A 21,847-nucleotide genomic window follows, 5' to 3' on the forward strand; every position below is an offset into this window, starting at 1 on the left:
TTAGCAAAATACGAAATTTGAGCAAAAATCAGTCGATTATTTCCAGAGAAATTGAATTTTAAGCATCTGATTTTTTTTGAAATTCCATTTTTCAGGAACTATTTTTCGACCATTCTTAAATAAAATAATAAATATTTACTAAAAGTTATTTTTTGCTTGGAATTATCTTCGGATAGACGAATTTTATAATTGTGTGTAAAAAATTTTCATTTCGCTTCAAAAATTCTCCAGATATAGCGAAATACGCAATAGGTAAAATTAACATTTAGGGATTCAAACTTTGGAGCTAGAAATCAGAGTCTGTAAAAAAAAAGTATGTTTAGTCAGAGAAAGTACGTTGATGTGTTTAATATTGTATATTAAAATATCATCTGCCTTTATTAATCAGCATATTTGAGGTCACCCCCTTGAGCAATTGTTTTAGGACGTGAGAATCAAACCATTAGATCAAAAGTTATTCAGGGGGATCCGCTTTTTATTTCGCGCACTGTACAAAACTTAATATATATAGAAAATTTTTGAAAAAAAAATTCTTATTTTCTCTATAACACACAAGTTTATAACATATATAACTAATGATTTCAGATGGAAACTAGTGGCACTTTTACTTTTAGCTGACAGATAAGTGACCCAGAATATTAAAGTTTTGGCACATTTCTTCTTGTCATTGATACTTCAATAAGTCATTCTCTATTTTAATTGAATTCCACTAAAATTATATTTCAACAAGAATTTCTTATATCAGTAAATTTCTCATTCAGAAGTCAATCACTCAACTCAGTAAATTACTCTTAACTTGTCTTTAAAACACAGAAAATTATTTAATAAGATTTCTTTAATTATGAAAAAATTCTCTAGTTTTAATTATAAAAAGTGTAGTATTTGCAGAAAATTATGTTTCTATATTTTTGCTTTGGCTTAAGTTTTGGGAAAAGACAAGTTTATGATATATATATATTTCAATTAAAATACCAAACATTTCTTTAACAATTTTTAAAAATTTTAGGTATTGTTTTGATAGTTATTTTTTGTCTTTAAATTAGAGCCATCCTTTCAGTTTATTTTATTAATTTCAACTAGTAGGACTCGTTAAATTGTTGCAATGTTTCATTTAGCTACATAATTTTCAAGCTGCGATTGTACAGTAGTTCAGGTACTGAGTCATCAATATGTAGGAAAAAGAAGTAGTAGACTGTTCTCAGTATTGTGGTACCAGCTTATCTAGGAAATAAATGTGGCCCCATCATTCCATTAGTCTTGAAATTGTGATGCCTTTAACCTCAATGGTCTTTTTGGCTAATAATAGAGTGTTGTATTTTTAGTTTATTACCTAAAAAGTAATGGTTTAATTACCTAAAAAGTAATGAAAAATACATAGGTAGTAATATAAAAATTCTTTCCCCATAAAAAATAATTTGATAACATATGCTATCATGCTGCCCAGAAAAATAAAAAGTCACACATTAAAAACACAGAATTACAACAAAAATAAATTTATTTAAAAATATTAAAATACAAAAATAAAAAACAACTAAGTAAACATCAGAATAAAGATGAGATTCTAAGTTTATAACCAAATCTTCTGTATGTAAGAAAACTAATCTACAGGAACTGACCACTCAGACTTAATGTTTCCATACTAAAAATAGAAAAGTGAATATTTACAGTAAAAAAACTTCAAAAAATACATTTGAAACTTTGTAAGAGAATAATGAGCCTCTTAATTAAACTAATCTACACTATGATAACGATCAGGATGGGTTTCATTCTTTTATTTGTAAACATAATTAGTATAATGAAAATTAAGAAAGTTCAGACTTTGTTATTACAGTAACCACAACAAATAAAATCATTGAGTTATAAAATCAGATTGCAATAGTTAATGCTTAATATTTTCGCTTTATTTCGAATTTATTCCATTCTGATACAAAGAGTAATTTTCATAATTTCATTTTATTAAATAGTATGTATTCTGATCTATTTCTTTCCTCTTTGCCTTTTTTTCACTGTTAACAAATTAATTAATCCTAGGTATTCTTGAAAACTAGGTATAAAACGTCAACTTCCTCTAATTTATTTCTCATTAAAGAATGTATTTTTGTCACTATTCAGTCAAGAGTTAGCAAAGCATGATTATTTAAAAAAAAATCATTTTCTTCAGTTTTGATTTAAAAAATATTGGGTAATCATTTGATTATGGTCTAGTTTTTCTTTAAACCAGAAATACATTTGTTGTGCGTGCATATTTTTGTTACCAAATTATATTTGTAAAACTTTAAAATATAATTGTGCTTGATTAAACAATTTGTCAGAATTTTTATTGACAGTTGAAAAAATGCAATAGAATCATCTATAAACATGATAAAACAGACTTTTTGTTTCTAATCAATGAGGATTATGAATACACTTGTATGCATTTCAAGTAAAAAGAGATAATTTTATTGATATAGTTCATTTTTATTTATATATTAATCTATCTTTACTTCAATACAACACAATCTTTTTACAATATTGCCAAAAGGGTTAAATACTTCAATGTTGTTATTTCAAATTGTAAAACAAATGAAAGATAATATAAATATTTTAGAAAAGGCGCCAGGGCGAGATTTGCCATAAGCGCTTCTCTCCACAGATGTGCCTTTTTTCTCCAACTAATTATAGACTTCAAAAAAAAAAAGATTCTATAAAGGCTAATAGTAAATAAAAATATGATGAAAAATGAGTTTTTAACTTTTACTAACCTGTATGTTTATAAGCTCATTTGAAAATCGTCTGTGCAAGGAATGTGCAGATTCTATAGTTGGAATTGTAATGGTGTTGCCTAGATATGAAATCGAACCTACTGGAGAAACAACACAAGCTGTTCCTGATCCAAACATTTCTAATAACTAGAGCGAATAAACAAAAATTTTATGCAGGAGATTTATTATGTTAATAGATATTCATATAAAAGCATATTTAAAAATTCCCTGATCCTTAAAGGAAATCTACAATATTAAAGCAATTATTATTGGTTGTGTTATAAATTAGTAGAATTATAAATTATAAGCTGTTAAGGAACTATCTAAAAATTACAGTACTTACTATTAAACAAAATATGCATTGGTGATTCCTATGCTTATTGTTAAAAATGCAAAATATTAAAAATTTGCCTTTCAAGTCATTTAGATATTTTTAATAATAATAAAATTCAAACTCTTGCTATTGCATGGAGAACTGATACTTTAAGCCCCCTCTCAGAATGTTCCTTAAAGAGCTAAAAAAAGATAAATAGTTATGTATCTAAGGTATAATAGAGTTAGATTGAATTCAAGGTACAAAGACACAAGATGTGGCAATACAGGGGCAAACAAGGATGAAAAAATACGTGCAAAATATAATTACAGTAATAAAATCAAACAGTGCTAGAAACTATGATTTAAAAACAAAAGTCAGGTGGTCTGTTTCAATGAAATTTGGGTCCATCAACGGATCTTTCACAAAATATTTTTTTCACACTGTTCTCAAAGTTGTTTATCTTCATAATTAATGATTTGTAAATCGAAAATCTAAAAAAAAAAAGCATGACGAATCTAAAAGAATTGCAAAGTTTTTGCAAATTCTTAGCTGATGCCCTTCCTTTTGTCTCTCCTCCTCTACACCTGCCCACAAATTTTCCTCCTCTGCCATCTTTTCTTTTCTTCTAGATTGGGCGGAAGTCAATGACTTCAGTGATTAGCGCTCTGACTTAACATGTAGCAGAACAGAAATCAGTCTGAACAGGCAATGCTGTTCATGATGGGTTTTATTTATTTCCTTCATTTTGTAAATTTATCGATCTTGCTATTATCTTATTTTATTTATATTTTGTAGCTAAATCCCTTTGGAATCAAATATTAAATTTATAAATTCCAAATGCAGCATTCTCATGAATTACTACTTTTACAACCATCATATTTAAACAGTGCAGCAAAAATAAGGGACCACCCTGAATAACTTTTGCTCTAATGATTGGATCTTTACTTTCTAGGACTCAATCTTAATGGTTTGCAGGGGTGACCCTAAATATGCTAATTAAGAAGTGCAGATGATATTTTAAAATACAAACTCACACACAAAAATGCACTTTCTCTGAATGCACATACCTTTTTTTCAGACAGATTCGGATCTCTCCCCCATAAAAAGTAAAGGGTAGCCGCAATCTAGGAAATATGGTCCCAATAGTTTGGACAAAAGAGCGTTTCAAAGTTTGGATCCCTTAATGTTCATTCTACTTCCAGCTTATTTCGCTATTATCTCTAGAACTTTTTAAGTTAATTGAAAAATTTCAGTACACGATTCTAAAATTTGTTTAATCAAAGATAATTCCATGCAAAAAATAAAGCGACTTAATGCTAAAGTGAAAGAATGTGAATTAATGTTAATTTTAGGTTAAAAAATTATGAGTAGTTTTTCCACAATTTTATAAAAACAGGACCTTTCACAAAATGTCTGGACAGATCCCTGATAAGTGAACAAGTAAGAAAAAAAAAGGCAGATCATTAGAGCACATCAGGGCTATTGAACACGAAGTTTCATGGCGAGAGACAGATACACCACATCTAAGTGGCTAAATTTTATACATTAATTAATTGTTTTTTTTTTTAAACATATTTTCCATATAGGGCAAAAGTGTATGTTCCACAAAAGGTAGCACATTGCTTTAAAATTTAGGAAAAAGTGTTTATTCACAAATTTTTTTTAACAATTGTATACATAAGTATCCCCTTCAAAATTGTGATTTTTAAATGCATTTAAAAATATCTTTTTTACCTCATAATTTCTTAACATAGCTCCATAATTAATCAATCTTGGGTTAAAAAAATTTTTTTTTTGTTCTCAGTCAATTATTTTTGCTCCAGTCATTAATTGACAAATGACAATATTCATCATTAGCCAATGTCAAATTTGCAATAAATAATAGATTATCAGAAAAGGTTGGTATTTAGACAATGACTATGTAAATAATGCTTAATGGATATTTGTTAATGAAAGATGTACAATATACATTTTAAAGACACAGAATTTAATCATTAAAAGTAGGAGTAAAAAAAACAATGGGTATAGGCTTTAATTGCGTAACATTATTAATTTTGCTATTTTATATAATAAGTAACTTTAAACATACATACATTTTGAATTAAAAAAAAATTAAACAGGCATCTTTAACTGTTTAGTTTTTAATAAGTACTATTTCAAAGTAAGTATTCTTTTATTGAAATGTATCTCTCCACATTGGGTACTTTTGAATAAAAATGTTTAAAAGCTTTATAATTTTTGTTTTTATTAATTTATTTAAAAAAAAATTCAGTTTTTGATTTAAAAAGTAAAGAAATTTATAAGCATTTTATGTAATATTTAATTAAAATTTTTAAAAATTACCATCCTCTATCTGAAATTAAATTCATTAAATTTGATGAGTTACAGCTTGTGAAGTAGCTTTGTTACTATGATAACTGACACCAGGTTAATTTTTAAACACAATTTTTTCAACAGCAAAACTAGAAATATTACCCTGTTTTCCCTTTTGGCCAGAATAATTTCTTTCATAGTAATGTTTCTCTCAGATACTTTGAACTCTCCCTAAAATTAAGAAACACATTGATTTAATGAATTAGAACACAACAAGACTTATTTTTAAATTAAATTTTACACAAAACAAATCTCAAATTTTTAAACAAATCTAAACGAAAAAATTTACACATGAATAGAACTTAAATGTCTTCATAATAAAATGATAGCAAAAATATGGAATAATAGCAAAAAGAGAAATTAAACCAGCTGAGTTCCGGGTTTAAGCAACAAAAGCTGGTTTCTCTCCAGGTTATTTAATGAGTAAGTGCATCAGCTGAAATTATGTACAATTTCACAGAGTCGATACTTGGACTATCCACTGCAGTACTCCAGTGTATTTCTTGAATCTTTTATCCTTTATTATATTCTTAATCCTTTAAAAGATTTAAAAACACACTGAAACTTCTAAAATACAGATAAGTTACACTAAGTTTGTTAACCAACAAATTTTTGAAAAGAAGCAGGTCAAATTTTCCAGCAAAAATATTTTTAAGGACTTAAAAAAAATTAAAAATTTTAGATTAGAGGAACTCTGAGAAAATTGTTCCGGAATATAAACATTTGATTCTCAAAAGTTCCTGAATCAATGTTCTTCAGCTCACAAAATTCCGCAAATTGGCAGAAACGTGGTGAACTAAGCATCATAACACCACATGTATTGAAAAAAAAAGCAAGACAATCTAATTAAAAAAATTAGAGCTATTTTTTGAAATTCTCAGCAGGAAAACGAGTTTGTGTTTTAGTGCAAAAATGGCTAAAATAATACATTTGTATTAATTTCTATCAGCTCTTTTGATTTGGCACAGATCAGCACAGTCTAGAACCCTTGATATCAATAATGCTTACCCACTTATTGGCCAGATCCAAAAGACTTTGCCGTGTTATTCCAGGTAAAATCGTACCATCTAATGGAGGTGTAATAAGTTCATGATCTAAAAGAGATAAAAATTTAGACACTCATGCTTCAAACAGTAAAACTTCCAACAAAGGATAGGGTATACTTTGTGCTATATAGACTAAAGCAAAAAACATTAATAATGAACAAATGAAAGTACATAAATGGACATACCATCGTTTCAGTCCTATAAACAAGAACTTTCCTCCTTGTCTTTGATGTCAGTTGAAGGTAGAGAAGTAAAGAGACAAACATGTGTAAAGTGGTTTAACCAAAAGGAATAGAGGGATAAGTTTCAACAAGGAAAATAACAAAGGGGGAGATAAGAAACAGGTCAGAGGGAATTTGGCGAGAACCCCAGGGTGAAACTGATAAAATTAAAATAGACTTCCAAATATTGGGAAATGGCGAGATACTAGAAAAATCATTAACTAAATTAGAGTTTTTCAAAATATAGAATGAATCCCAAAAATCAAATTCCGAAGGTGAAGAGTAATATTGAATGATTTTAGTCAAAGAAAACTCAAAACTGTGATTTATATTCCAACATTGTAGGGCAATAGAACATCAGTGAATGTCCTGATTTTTGATGAATCTTTCATGTTCTTAAAGATGAAGTTCAAGGGTACATTTAGTTTGTCCTATATACGGAGGACCACATTGACACAAAATTTGATAAATATGCCATCTACTATTATCAGCAATAAGGTCGTTAAGATTGGTGAAATTTAGCTTATTCACAGGGGAAAAAAACGACAAATAGTTTTTCTCCTATTAAAATCACCACTGAGGGAGATTCTTGTTAATAGAACTGAAACTATACTACATCCATTTAAGTACTTTCATTTATACTTTATTCAAGTTTTTTGCTTTAGCAAAAATACATTTAAACCCTTATCCGCCATAGTACTTAAACAAATTGATGCTAAAACGTTCTTGATTTTTCAATTAAATGATAGGAATTAGTTTTATGTGCAAGAAAGCAATACAGTTCAATGACACCAAAATTTGATATATTTTGGCAAACTGAAATGATATTGCATACTCAAGACACAAATCAAAGTGTTATAAACTAAATATGTTTAAAAATAAAAGTTGAAAGAAAAGGAGGGAAAACCATGAAATAGCTTAGGGATTTACAAGGTAAACATCAAGATGGTAAGTAAAAATAGAAATAAAGTACAAAGGACAAATAATTGAAAGAGTGTTGCCAACGGAGTATGCCTGGTCACATAAGCACCAAAATTTTATATGATATACAATGGAAAGTCGTGTATTCAGAATCCGTGGGACTTTCGGAAGTCCGGATATTAGATTTTTCCGTATAATAGACCCCCAAGGTAAACAAAGCTTAAAACGATCCAATAAATAATCTGAATCTAAGAAGCAAAAAATAAATAAAATTTTTTCAGGCGATAATATTTTAGTAGTCAAATGATATCTAATGAATCAAAAACAAAATATTAGAAAAAAAAAATATTGCTTAAAATTAGCTTTTTTTTTTTAAGAAGTACGAAAACTAAGAAAATCTATTAAATCAAAAACAAAATATTAGAAAAAAAAATATTGCTTAAAATGTAGAAAAAAATTTGACAGTTTTGAAAATATTAATTGCTCTCTCCCCCATTTTGAATTGGAACAATTCAAGCAAGAAGGGGAAATTCCCATTATTCATTAAGGTGGGTAGGTAGAGAAGAAAAATATATTTCCTCCTTATTTGTCCTCCTTATTGTAAAATTTATTTCCTCCTTATTTTCCTCCTTATTATAATTTATTTCCTCCTTATTTTCTCTCCCATCATTGGCTATCAATCAAGCATAAAGGTGCGGCATGCTGATCAGGTTCAGATTACATAACGAATTATAATACTTTACAATAAACATTCATACACCAAAATATGATTGTATGGGGAAAGAAAACATACTTAAATGGGATGATCCCCAATAATGCATGTGTCATTTTTAATAAATCTTGCTAAATAGTACAAAATAAAATTTGTGGAAAACTCCTTATCATTTTGAGTTTTTTTAAAAACTGTGAAACTTTTTAANAAAAAAGTACGAAAACTTAGAAAATGGCTTTAAATTTTCAAAATATTCAAATCAGATTTTTTATTAGTTTCCAAATATTATTCACTACAAAATTAAGAAGGAAAAAAAACAAATTAAAAATTTTCCTGCACTTGTGCAGTATAAAATAACTACTTCAATTACTCCTATCTTGTGCAGTTTTAAACAAATTTTTCTCACATTTTAAAGCAATTTAGTATTTAATTTTAAATTTCTCCAAATATTTTGCTTAATTTTATTGAATATTTTTAAAGTTATAACAAAAAAAAGTTTTTTTTTTTATAAAAATATCCATATTTCCATAAATATTTCAGCTAAGCTTACAAAATTTACAACAATTATAATGTATAATACCCAAAGTAATTGCTAAAAATTTATTGCAAATTTTTTGGCATAGGGGTTCAAAAGCACTATTTTCAGCTTATTTTCCTCACATATTAATATTACATATTAATATTTGAAATTAGAATTATAAGAATTTTGCTCACCGCTACATACAAATAATTTTAACAAAAATTTAAACATGAAAGATTAGATTGCCAAATGTCATTGTATTTAATTTTTTGTAAAAGTTTCATAAGACTAATTTAGTTTAGTTGCTTTTGTTTTCTACCGTTGGTAAAATTACTATGCTAAGATCACAAAATGTTGGAAGGTATGCATTTATATCTATTGTTAAACAATGTTTAAAATACAAATTCTAAATAATAATAATGCATAGCATTTCAGAATATTCATATTTTTAATAACTATGATAAAACTAACCTCCATTTGAGTTTATTAAGTATACAAATATATTCATAGTTCCAACTTCAGCCAGTTGATGATCTTCACCAAACAGCCAAAGAACTTGTTGAAAATTTTGTTTTTCGGCAACTTTTTGTACATATAGAGTAGGTGCATAATTACTGCCAAAAAATGAACTATTATAGTTGCAACTTAACCATAGGTCGTGAAAATTTAAAGTTATAAAAAATTGAAATCAAAAGTTACAGTTAATCAACAACAATCAGTGATATATGCAAGTTATTCCAAGTCTAAACATTTTAAAGCTTATTTTAACATTCAATATTACAGGATGTTAAGTTAAATAGTTTCACAGAACCAAATTTTAGTTTCAGATTTAAAAAAAATTTTTTTTTTTTTTTAGCTTAAAATAGAAACTTTTCTGTACACAATAACTTTAAAGTAACTAAAAATACTTTGTATTTGATTAAACTTAAATACATTACTTTTTGAAAGTAATTTTTTCAATTTAATTCATTATGGATCTTGCATTCAATATTACTAAAATTATCTGTATATTATTTATTTTTACAGGTTTAATTTAAGATCCAGAATTATTTATCTCCCTACCACAGTTAAGTGAATACAAGAGTTTTAGTTGAAATTGCAAGCATTATCTCTGAGCATTTTTGGGAACAATTAGACTACTTTGATATTTTACAAGTGAGTAATGGACATATCACATACAAAATGTTAACAACTATGTAATTTTTTAAATCTTTTTTATTTTTTGCACAAAAACTTAGATTTTTAATATTTAAACATTTTCTCTTTGAATTGAAATTATGTTTCACATAAAGTATAGAAACTTACAATGCAAAGGAATTTAAGAAAAATAAAAGCTTAACTAAGTATTACCTATAAGGTAATATAACTAAGCTATTTTATTTATTATCAGTGTTGTGTATCAATTAAAGTTGGAAAAATACAATCATTGGATCCACACAATTAACTAATAGTAAATAATTTATTAGATTTAAAAAGAAATACAAAAATTAGATCCTAGTTTATAGAAGTAAAGTATAACATAGAAGTAAATGCATAAGTAAAGCTTTAGTTAAAAAACTACAAATTATTTTAAATTTAATTTTTTCTGTTTTTCATGAATTATATATACAATCTATTGTATATACCAGGGGTGATTGTGACACTAAGTGAAAAACCCTGAATATCTTACATGCAAACACTCGATGACAAGATATCAGTTTATATACCATTCATACTGCCGAAAATTTGATTGAAAAAAATTTGTTAAATAGTGAATATTCTGGAGCGTGATTTGAATTTTCCGTATCATAATGAAATAGTGATTTTAAAAAATCATGACAAAATCAACAGCAATATATGCCAAAAAAAGAAAATGGAAAATTAATTGCAAAAAAAATGAAATGCAGATTTACTATGGTAGTGCTTGTGGAAAAGTGATTACAGAAATGCAGAATTCGAAACTTCCACGTTACAATATATTAAAAATTAATTCGATCTAATTGTAGACAAATAAAAAGGGGGACAAATTTATCACATTCATTAAATAATTCTTCTGTTGTGAATTGAAAGTTGCAACAAAATTACTACTCATTAATATATAAAGTTTTAAAAAAATGAGAAAAAATGCCATTTTTTTCTTGTAAATGATAATATAAGTGCTTGCTATTTTAAAATAAATTTTCAGATGATCAATTATCAATATTTAATGTGCCTTAATAATTCATTAATTTTAACTGAAGTTATTAAGGAATATTTTTTTTTATCTCTTGTTCTGGAAACTTATCTTACTGAGTTTTTCTCTACGAAAGCAGGGCAGTTTCGACATATTTTTTGGCATTCAGGATGCCATCAATCACTTGAATTCGGCCCACACCATCTACAGACATACATGCCCATATCATGACATTTGTTGGATTTTTAGTAGTTGCTTCAATGCAATCAGGATGAAGCGCTTCACCTACTCTACGTCTCACGTATTTTCTACCATCACTTCCAAAGAGCGATATTTTACTCTCATCACTCCAGATTACTTGCTTCCATTGATTTTCTGACCATTTAATGTGTTCTTTTGCCGACTTAACTCGTTTTTCGCGTTGCTTTTGATTTAAATATGGTTTTTTCCTTGGAATTCTAGCTTGTAGTCCAAATCCTGATAACCTTCTTCTTATTGTTCTTGAACTTACTGCAATACCAGCTGCATTCATTTCACATCTAATGGCATCTGATGACATTTTTCTATCTTGAAGGCATAGCCATTTAATTTTTCTATCGGTAGTAGCACTTGTGCATTTTTTTCGGCCTGATTTGGCATCCTGAATGCCAAAAAATACATCGAAACTGTCCTGAAACCAAAATTGATACCTTCCATCAGGGATCTCTTCCCCAACAACGAACCATTTATTTTTCAGCAGGATTCAGCTCCATGCCACACAGCAAAAGTATGCAAAGCATGCTTTCAAAATAAAGGCATAGATATATTACCATGGCCAGGAAACAGCCCTGATCTCAATCCAATTGAAAATTTGTGGCGACGTTTGAAAATTCTTGTACGAAAAAAACGTCCATCCAATAAAAGACAACTAAGTGAAGCTATAATTGATTCTTGGCACCATGTGATTACGAAAGATGAACTCCAAACACTCGTTCACTCGATGAAAAGACGCTGTGAAGCTGTCTTAAAAAATAAGGGTTATCCTACTAAGTATTGATTGTGTAAGTATCACTTTAAAAAAATGCAAATCTAAGATAGATCTTACTATTAATTGCATAACTTTTTTTGTAATACAGATATTGTAATACTGTATTTATTATTAAATTCTACATTAAATTACCTTCAATTTGATATATAAACGTTTGCATTTAAGTGAAAATTAATATATTCTACAAGCACACAAAGTTGAAAAACATGAAACTTTCAAAAGTGTCCACACTTTTGGCCACCACTGTATTTGTTAATAAACCTGTAATGTAGACTCAGCTCCCGCTGCTTTCCTCTAATCTCTAATGAGGAGTTTTCAGTTTCAGAAGAGTCACTAATATAAGTGAGGTGTCTCAACTTGTTGTCAATATAAATTCTCTTTCAACTCTTCATCAGAAGAAGGAAAGAAAATGGGAGAAATATCTGAAAAATTTTGTGTAAAAATGTAAGGGGCAAGTGTTAGAACGAAATGAATAAATTGACATAAAAAATTTGAATTATCAACTGAGCAACCTCAAGAGTTGTCGTTCGCTTGATTAGATCGGGTACGATTAAGATGAGAAATTTATGAACTCAGAACGATTGAGACAGCCTTAGAATCAGTTTGGAGGCCCAGCGTTACGTTATTTTCGGTCCTAGATGTTTTTCAGTATCTGGGACATAAGTTGTCCCAGGCATAATATCAAAATTTTTCCAGACTGGGACAGCACATGTCTGTCTGGTGCGAAAGGGTTAAATCGGATAAATATGAAAATCGATGTTTGATATTAAAATCGCATGAATATGAATCTCAACATTAGCGGATTCTAACGTAGTTTCAAATAACAGTGAAAATCCAACAACAAAAAATTCAACTAGAGGAAGAATCACGTATGAAAACGATTCAACATGATTTAGCAAAAGTTTCAAAATGTAAATTTTAGATTGCAGAACTCTTTAATCTTACTTTAAATTTTTGATTACAGTAAAAATTTTGTCGGATTATAAGTTTTGCTTTGCAGAAGCCCGTGAATCAATGGTTTTGAGATACGCAGATTCAAGATAAAATTACTTGCACTGCTTCTAGTTTCTAGACCAGGAGGGGTGATACGAAAAACCCGGAATTCCGGGGTAAACCCAGAATACAATCACTCCTGATATGCAATACATTACATACAAGTATTCAAATCTTACTGTTAGACTTATGACCTAATGCCTGAAGGAAACCTCTTGCTACATATTCCTTGACAGGTTTGTTCTCATACCCATCTACACTTCTAACATTGCTAGATAGATAAGAGATGATGTATAGGATCCTATATGCTTTTTAAGTATTGAATGCCACCAAAACCATGTCGATAGAACTAATAGTTAAGAAGCCACAACAGTTATGGGTTTTATGAATAAAAAGTAGAACATTTGTACTTTAACATCTTTATGTGCTTCCCATTACTATCAACATTAAGTGAAGCATTGTTTCTCACATAAATTTTAAAGCTAGGTCCAAAGAGCCAAAAGTAAATAGATAGTTCAAGTTATAAGAGTATTTATTCATTAAAAAGTATAAGTGAATTATAATTTTAATATCTGAAAATCTCATAAATTTCATATTATTGGTCCTATTGACTTGATTTTTGGTCTTATTCAATTCCCTGTAAAACAGTATATAGGATTTTTTTTTCCTCTATGTAGTAATATCAGATATGTGGGTAAGTATGTTTAAGTACAAAACTGTATTTTTTATGCATAAAAACTAAGTAGTGAACTAGTCTTATCAACTTTATTTCTGTTTAAATAAATTCAGCATAAAAATACATAATTAAAGTTTCATTTGCCTAAAAAAGTATTTAAGATGCATAAGTATGCTTAGTCAAATTCTATACTTTTTTATACTTTCTATCAACATATTTTTGTACAGCTTCTGAACTACTTGTCCTACCAACTTGAATGTAATGTCATTCAATTTAACCTAAAAATATACATACAAGAAACAATACCACACTTGTCTAGATTATAATATTTTATATTAAACAGCTGACCCAATTTTTGGGTTTACGACTACTAATGTTCCAACTACGTAGCCTTGTAATTTTGAACCCAATCCAGAAGACAGGGAACTCCTGGATCAAGTATTGGGAGAAATTTGCCCTTGTGGTAAACTTTATGATGGAACTAACCCAAATCTGCTCCACATGGAGAGGAAGAGCACGAGAACCTCCCACGGTTAGCCTGACGGTAATGGGATTAACCCCATGATCCGTCTACCACTGAGAATATTCCATGTCAGAACTGAGGTCGGTGGAAAACGGATGCGGAATTCATATCGACCAGTCATCGCCGGGATCGATCCGTGGTTCACTTCATTAGAAGGCGAACGTTCTATCCCCTGAGCCATTGCAGCTCAGATTATAATATTTAAGTTTGTCCTTCTAAACATCTTACTTCAAATAAATTAAAACACTCCTTGAGGGAAGGAACAAGATTCATGTATCCATATTGAGCGCAAATCATGCATTGTTTACTTAAGAATTTCCCTGTAAGGACTATCTCCAGGGTGGCAACAAACACTTAAATTTCTTGACTTTTCCACACTAATTTTATAAAATTTCTCTGACTTTTGTAATTGTTAACATAGAATTTATTATTAATTTTTCATTCACACCTTGTTTTTATACATATAATGCATTACAAAATATTACACTGGCTATTAGATTTGGATTAATTTAAAAAAAAAAAATAATTACAAAACCAATTTTTTTAGGAAAAAAATCTGGAATTTCAATAAACTTAGAACTGAAATTAATTCAAGCCCCCTAATTTTTTGATTATTTAAATTAAATTCCTTGCATTATTTTTTTCTTAATTTTTGCAAATTTCCTTATTTATAACAGCAAAAATATAACAGCTTTTGCTAATTTTAATAACCAATTAAAAGTCACTGAAAAGCAATTTTAGCAAAAGGAACTATTAGATGACAAAATTTAATAGTAAAGGAAAATTACATACCATCCCATTTTTTTACTGCCAACACCTCCAGGCCAAGCTCTAACAAAACTTGGATCAGCCAAAAGAGAAACTGGTTTCTCTTCACCTATTTCATAATATGAACCAACAGGTCCAGTAATGACAAAAAGTAATGCTTTTTTAGAAGACCCAATTCCTAATGAGGGCTAGAGTAAAAGATACTAATGCATAATTCATAATGACAAAAATTAAATACAAAAAGTCATATTACAAAACATCAATTATGCTTTAACATCTTCTCTATTAAAGTATAAAGGAGTATAACAAAAAATATTTTACAGCCAAAGTCATAAGATAAAATATAAATTATACTGCCAGGGGCAAATAATTTTAGGTACACATCTGTGGACCTCAGGTTTTAACTAAGTAAAAGAATATAAATATTTCAAGTAGTAAATTAAAATATTAGTTTTTTTTTTTCTATTCTAAAATAGGAATAAACATACATATCGCTGTATTATGGTCTATTTAAATACAATAATGAATAAATTTAATATTAATGTAGAAAAAAAAAATTTAAAATACCAAGTTTAATATAAAGTACAATGCAATGCTGCATTAAATCTCAATTTCAGAAATATTTTAATTCTGCAAAGAAAGCAATAAATAACTATTGAAAAGAATCTAATATCAATTATAAAAAAATATTTAATTCTTGGGGGTAAAATTTCAAAATTATGGAAAAAACACAAAAATTCAAAGTTATTAAATGTATGCATGTACCTTAATATAAAACAATAAATTAAAATATACATAAAAATATTATCTAAATTGATATAAAATTAAATACTTATAATACTATTAAATTTTACTTGACTATAATTATATTAGTCATAAATTTCACCATATGTACCAAGGCACATACGTGGACCTACATATTCTTGACTGTATTATTTTCAAATATTAAGTAAATATAAATTTAAAAGCTTCATACAGATCACACAACTACTCAGTCAAAAGAAAAATAATTATTTTTAGAATAACTAAATTATATAATATTTAAAAATATGTGTTTTTGTGTGCATGGATTTAGCATCATTTTTTGAAAACCACTTCTGTTTATTTTATTCTACCCATATAACTTAAATCTTCTGCATCTATTGGAATCCCCAGAAAGCTTAAACGTTTACAAATGTTTCAGTGAGGAAATGAGAGTAAAACTATAAATTTTCTTATCAAGTGTTTTTAGAGGCTAAGAAGCGAAGGCCCACAAGTGGACTAAGGTAACAAAGAAGTTAAGCATAAGTTGTTTTTTTTATCAAATCACTAAACAAATTATAAAATTTTATATAATATGTTAGAAAGATTTACAATTAAAATAAAAGTATAGCACATTTGCTTAGTCTACATAAAACGAATTGAAAATCCAGACTTATTTCAGGGAAGTAATGTGGAGTAAAAAAAAAAAAGAAACACATGAGATTGAACCAAGTGTTTAATGGCCCTAAGAGCTAGATGCATCGATACTAGGTTACATTTCAAAACTAAAGAGTGCTAAGAATATAACAAAGTTAAAATAGAAAAAAATCAATATGGTACCTAAGAGTTCTAGAACACTCACCACAAATTGATTTAATTACTTAAATACTATATTTTACTAAAAATTAGTATATTTAAATTTTAATTACCTGGAAATAGATCAATTTCTCAGAAATAAGCAACAGACATAATATTTTACTTAGACTTATTTGTTGTAAATATCTTTCAATTAGAATAAATTTTAAAATTTCATATTTTTTTTAACTATTTCTTTTTCTGTAATCTTTAAAATTTCCTTTTGCAAAAAAAAAAAAAAACCTTTCTCTGATTAAAGTAATTAAATGCAAATTTCAAGCACAATGACCAACGTGACCAAAAAATATCTCTACAGTTGACGTCTTTTCAAAAAGAAAGAAAAGAATTTCTGAAATAAACTATATGCACTCTAACATACCTACTTATACTAAATAATATACACTAAATGACTATTATTTTTCTACATTCCAATTTAGGATATTGAGTATAAGCAATAAATTAAACTAAGGTATTTAATTTACTAACTATAAAAGAAGTACAGTAGAGAACCTATTATCCGGAACGATCGGGACCATAGCTATTCCGGATAACTGATTTTTCAGGTTTTCCGAATCGCTACAAAACGCCCTTTATTTAATTGTCAAACCCTACTAAAAAAATTAAAGAAAAGAAAGAGAAAACGATAAATACACATAAGCTTAATAAGATAAAAAGGAGAAAAAAAATAATGAAATAAAAATGTATACAGGCTTAATATAAAATGAACAAAAAAGGTAAATTGGAAGAAGAAAAAAAAAGGGGGTGGGGAGATGGGCTCCATCTTCTGCCTCTTTTTTCTATTTCGTCATTGTCTGTGTCAGGACAAAACCATCCTCTCCATTTTTTACTTCATTATGAAAATGAAGTAAATGAAATCACGTTAGTTTACAGTATAGTTGTTTGCTTCTTTTTTGTAGTTATTCATTGTTAGTTTCGTAGCATTAATTGTTTCTTTTTTTTGCAGTTCCTTGTCAGCTTATTTTTTTCAACAAGGTGTTTTTTGTTAAAACAAAATGTTATGTAAAAGAAAGAAACCTCGCGCCGTATGATTATTTCTTTTTAGGAGGATTCGGATTATTTCATCTAGAATTATTTCTTCTTCGGACTATTTCTTCTTGATTATATTATATAGATGATTATTTTAATTAAGGAAATTTATTATTTTAATTATTGAAATTTCCTATGATGGGACAGTATTAAATTCACCCCATCAGAATCTACAACTGAAACTTTGCTAAATTTATTGATTTTTCTAAAATTAACAGCATAATTGAAATATCGTTATATGACGGCGCCATATTGGAACTACTGGAAGAGATCTGCAATACGGAATTTCGTCGGTCCCGTGAATGCTGGATTTTGGGTCCTATACTGTACTTGACCTTGAGTCATTATTCCCCTTTCTTTGGCTGTCACTATGTTCAAAGGGGGAATAGCAGAAATGAAAGATAATTTTTAAAAAAATAAGAAAAAGTAGGAAATAACAAGAGAAAAAGCAGGGCCACAGAGATAATAGGAGTTCTGCAGTCCTTGTAGGGAGTACTTTCAGAGATTTCTAAGAATCAAAGAAGACAAATAAAATTATTTGTTTTAACTCTCCTTAACTAAGCAATCAACAGACATGATGACTCCCCCTGCTTAAAGGCCAGAAAATAAGAAAACAGGTGTTCAATGAGTCACCCTTTTTCACTGAGCTATGATTGATAAGAAACAACTGTATGTAGGGGGTAAGGAAGGGAATGATTGATGATATTTAGTACAACACTCTTACTTCTCTTGACAGTTTAGGGAACTAATGATTATTCTTGAAATGATGGTAAAGTAAACATCTTTTAAAAAAGAAAGAAAAATCCTAAAGTCTTATGAGGAAAAAAAAACGTTTTTAAAAAAAATGGCGGGAAAATGTATTGAATTTCGTTCCGGTTTTTTGGTTTCCGGATATGAGGTTCTGTACCGTATTTTTATTACTTACTTCAATTCCAATAAAAGTAGGCCTAATGTACAAAGAAGATAATTTTTTGTGAGGTACCCATGTTTTATCAATGCTAACTAATTTCTTGAGGCATTTCAAAAATTCATTTTCATCAAAAACCTTAAAAAAAGTAGTTTGTTTTAACATAGGGCAACTGTTTTAATATAATACAGAACATATTTTAGAGACCAATACAAAAATTTTCAAAAACTAAAAATAAGGAACATGTAACTCTGAATTTACAACTGATACACTTTAGAAACCAAGATGGTACAAAATTCTTAAATTTAAGAAAATCAATTAAAAAAATATTTTTGTAAATTAAAATCACATTTTTTCCCTAACACATAGTTGAACGATGATGAGTTAACTTATATTGTCCAAGCGTTATTGGCCGTTGACAAATTAATTCCTCATTGCACTTGCAATATTCATTTCAATTTATGAAAGCCAGGATGAAATAGACTATTGCAAAAGCTATAGTCATAATTTAGAATGTTTTAATTTACTTTCATATTCTGCAACGAAATAGCAGGTGACATGAATGACAGTTTTTGTGTAAAACAGCCTGTCAACAAAGTCTTAATAGTACATATATATATATATTGAATGGCTGTTACATTTTAAATTATTTTCAGAAGTATAATACAGTTTCACACATTATCATTTCATCCCTACAGCCCAGGGCCATCCCAAAAGTTTCCTCCTCATCAGAATCTATCAGATGCATGTTTCTTCCAATTAAGCACCCTTCAGGTTTTCAAACCTTTGTCAAAATCATCAAGCCATTTGGCTTGTTGAATATTAGCAGCTTAAAGGGGTTGTAATTCTTTGATCTTAAAAGTGTCCGAGAAATTTTTGATGCTTGAACAGCACCAAAAATTCACATAGAACTTTGCCTGACACTTAACAGAATAGCTGTTTTATAGAAATGGACTTCACATTAAGTTATCAGCAACAAATTTAAGAAAAATTACTTGGGCTTCAGAATTTTATTTTTTGATGAGAGTTTTTTCTATATCAGTCAAGCAGTTTAGCAACATAAAATTGGACTTTTTGAAGTATCAACAAATTTTATTTACTGTTCAAAAAGTTCGTAAAAAATAGTTAAAATTAACTGAATTTCATGAACACTTTCATAAAATCAACTGCATAATCATATGCTTAGCACAAATACTGAAAAGAGAAATTTCCTGACACTTACGGGGAAAGAAGCCCGTTCAGCAGTTGTAAGCAATCGTTTGATATTTAAATCAGGCCTGAAGAGTAATATTTTATCATTTTTGCTTCGATATGCTTTCAATCCTTCAAAGAGCTGCAAAGAATAAATAACTGGAATAAAAAATAATACACATGAAACATGAATCTATAACACAAAATTATGCGAATAAATAAACTTGACAAAATTTACAAACTTAGATTTAGAATAATTCATTAAATTCAAATAGATTTAGAATTTGTCATAAATTACAAAGTATGATTTTAAGCAAACAGCTTTTTGAAATTAATAACATGTAAGTTTATATAATCATCGAGTTTATTTTATCTGTATTACTTATAGATATAAGTAACAAAGTTGAAGCTAATTCTTCATACTGTGTTCAATCTACATTTCAACATAATTTCCTTAAATATTAAGATATTTGTAACCAGATTATGAATTCCATGAACACTTAGTAGCCTATCTTCAATACTGTCAGATCTTCAATGCATAGATGGTAAAGGATGTTTACTTTTTCCACTCTCATATTTCAAGCAGTCATCAGTAAATATTTGAATTTTCTTGATTTTTACATATATTGTTTTCCCCAACATTTTATGGTTTTTAATTTACAGTCACTTTCACATTTTTTGTATTAAGAATTTGAAGACAGTATATTCTATAGACAGCAAAAGTTTAAATTTATGGAGCCATTTTAAATATAAAAAGACATAAACAAAGCCAATTTTTTTTGCAATGACATCAGTAGGTAGCCAAGAGGTGTAGATACTTAACTATTATGTAGAGAGTCAGAAAAATTAAATGTAAATCAGCATATCTTTTTTTTTATACCACAATAATAGCAACCAGTTTTCAATGATCTAATTTTCCATTACATGATAAATAATAAGTTTTAATAGAGAAAAAAAACATTTCATAACTTAATTTTATTAAATTTTGCAGATTCTTAAATTAATAAACATTAATTATAAAAATATTAATGATAAATAAGCTACAAAAATGTTCACCTACTATTTAAGTTGTTTAGTTACTACCAGAATTAAGTTGATGGGTTAACAATACTCAAACCTAACAATACAACTCAGGGAAAGATAAAAGCTCATAGCAGAAAAAATGCAAGTGATGACATTAACATTAAAATCGAGTGAATAATTAAGGCCAAATTTTCACATACATCTTGAAAAAATTGAACCATGAGTTTTCAGTTGAGAATGGAAGAACTAATTAAAGGCAAATCAAAATCAAGTTAGCCTTAAAATTACATAAAGTATGTCAAATCGGCTAAAGATTGAAATTTTCCTTTACTTTTTCGTGTAATTGCCCAAATGCTTGCGTTTAAGATTTCAGCTTACTTAACCATTTTAAAAAAATAAATACAATAAATTTTAGATCATTAGACAGGGGGTAATTGTGAGCCCAAGACAAAATTCCGGAAAATTTCTTGAGTTAAAAAAAAAAGAAGTTTAATTTGAAAAATCAGAAAAAAATTTAAACAAGGTTTTTTTCCTTTTTCTCAATATTTCTTAGTTTACTTAAAATATATTTAAAATTTTACACATACCTATACCATTTACACATACCTATGATGATCTGGAGAAGTAATTAAAATTTACAAATATGTCTCTTTCCTGAGTTTATGATTATAACTATTTACTGATAAAAAACGAATATTAATCATGAATATAAACTTATGAAGTATCTTTCCAGCTCGCCCTTACAAACAAATAAAATAAACTGTGTTTTTAAGTTCNATCTGGAGAAGTAATTAAAATTTACAAATATGCCTCTTTCTTGAGTTTATGATTATAACTATTTACTGATAAAAAACGAATATTAATCATGAATATAAACTTATGAAGTATCTTTCCAGCTCGCCCTTACAAACAAATAAAATAAACTGTGTTTTTAAGTTCCACCTATGAAAATTTGATTTTCGGAAACTTCTGTGATCAATGATTTTTTGAAACGTCTGGACCTTCGAACTCAGGAAACTTCCGGATCACTGTTAGCAAAAATTCCGGAAATCCGGATTTTTTCCAGAGCACAATCAGCCCTGATTAGATCTAAA

The 21,847-nt window shown here is 28.2% G+C and overlaps 1 protein-coding gene across 5 annotated transcripts in view; it reads right to left on the reverse strand.

The window, feature by feature from the left end:
* Window positions 1-1,477: 1,477 nt before the first annotated feature.
* The window catches only part of LOC107450097 (Branched chain amino acid transaminase), a 36,020-nt gene continuing 15,650 nt past the window's right edge, over window positions 1,478-21,847 (reverse strand). For all 5 annotated transcript variants that reach the window (XM_043042139.2, XM_071187959.1, XM_043042137.2 and 2 more), the window contains 8 exons: window positions 19,762-19,872; window positions 18,558-18,677; window positions 15,014-15,177; window positions 9,322-9,464; window positions 6,439-6,524; window positions 5,533-5,601; window positions 2,742-2,888; window positions 1,478-1,639 (listed from right to left, as the gene is read on the reverse strand). In XM_043042139.2, coding sequence (XP_042898073.1) covers window positions 1,598-1,639; window positions 2,742-2,888; window positions 5,533-5,601; window positions 6,439-6,524; window positions 9,322-9,464; window positions 15,014-15,177; window positions 18,558-18,677; window positions 19,762-19,872 — 882 coding nt within the window. In that variant the 3' untranslated portion in view covers window positions 1,478-1,597. The remainder of the gene's footprint in view (window positions 1,640-2,741; window positions 2,889-5,532; window positions 5,602-6,438; window positions 6,525-9,321; window positions 9,465-15,013; window positions 15,178-18,557; window positions 18,678-19,761; window positions 19,873-21,847) is intronic.

The sequence above is a fragment of the Parasteatoda tepidariorum genome, chromosome X1 (genome assembly GCF_043381705.1).
Source record: "Parasteatoda tepidariorum isolate YZ-2023 chromosome X1, CAS_Ptep_4.0, whole genome shotgun sequence".
NCBI lineage: Eukaryota > Metazoa > Arthropoda > Arachnida > Araneae > Theridiidae > Parasteatoda > Parasteatoda tepidariorum.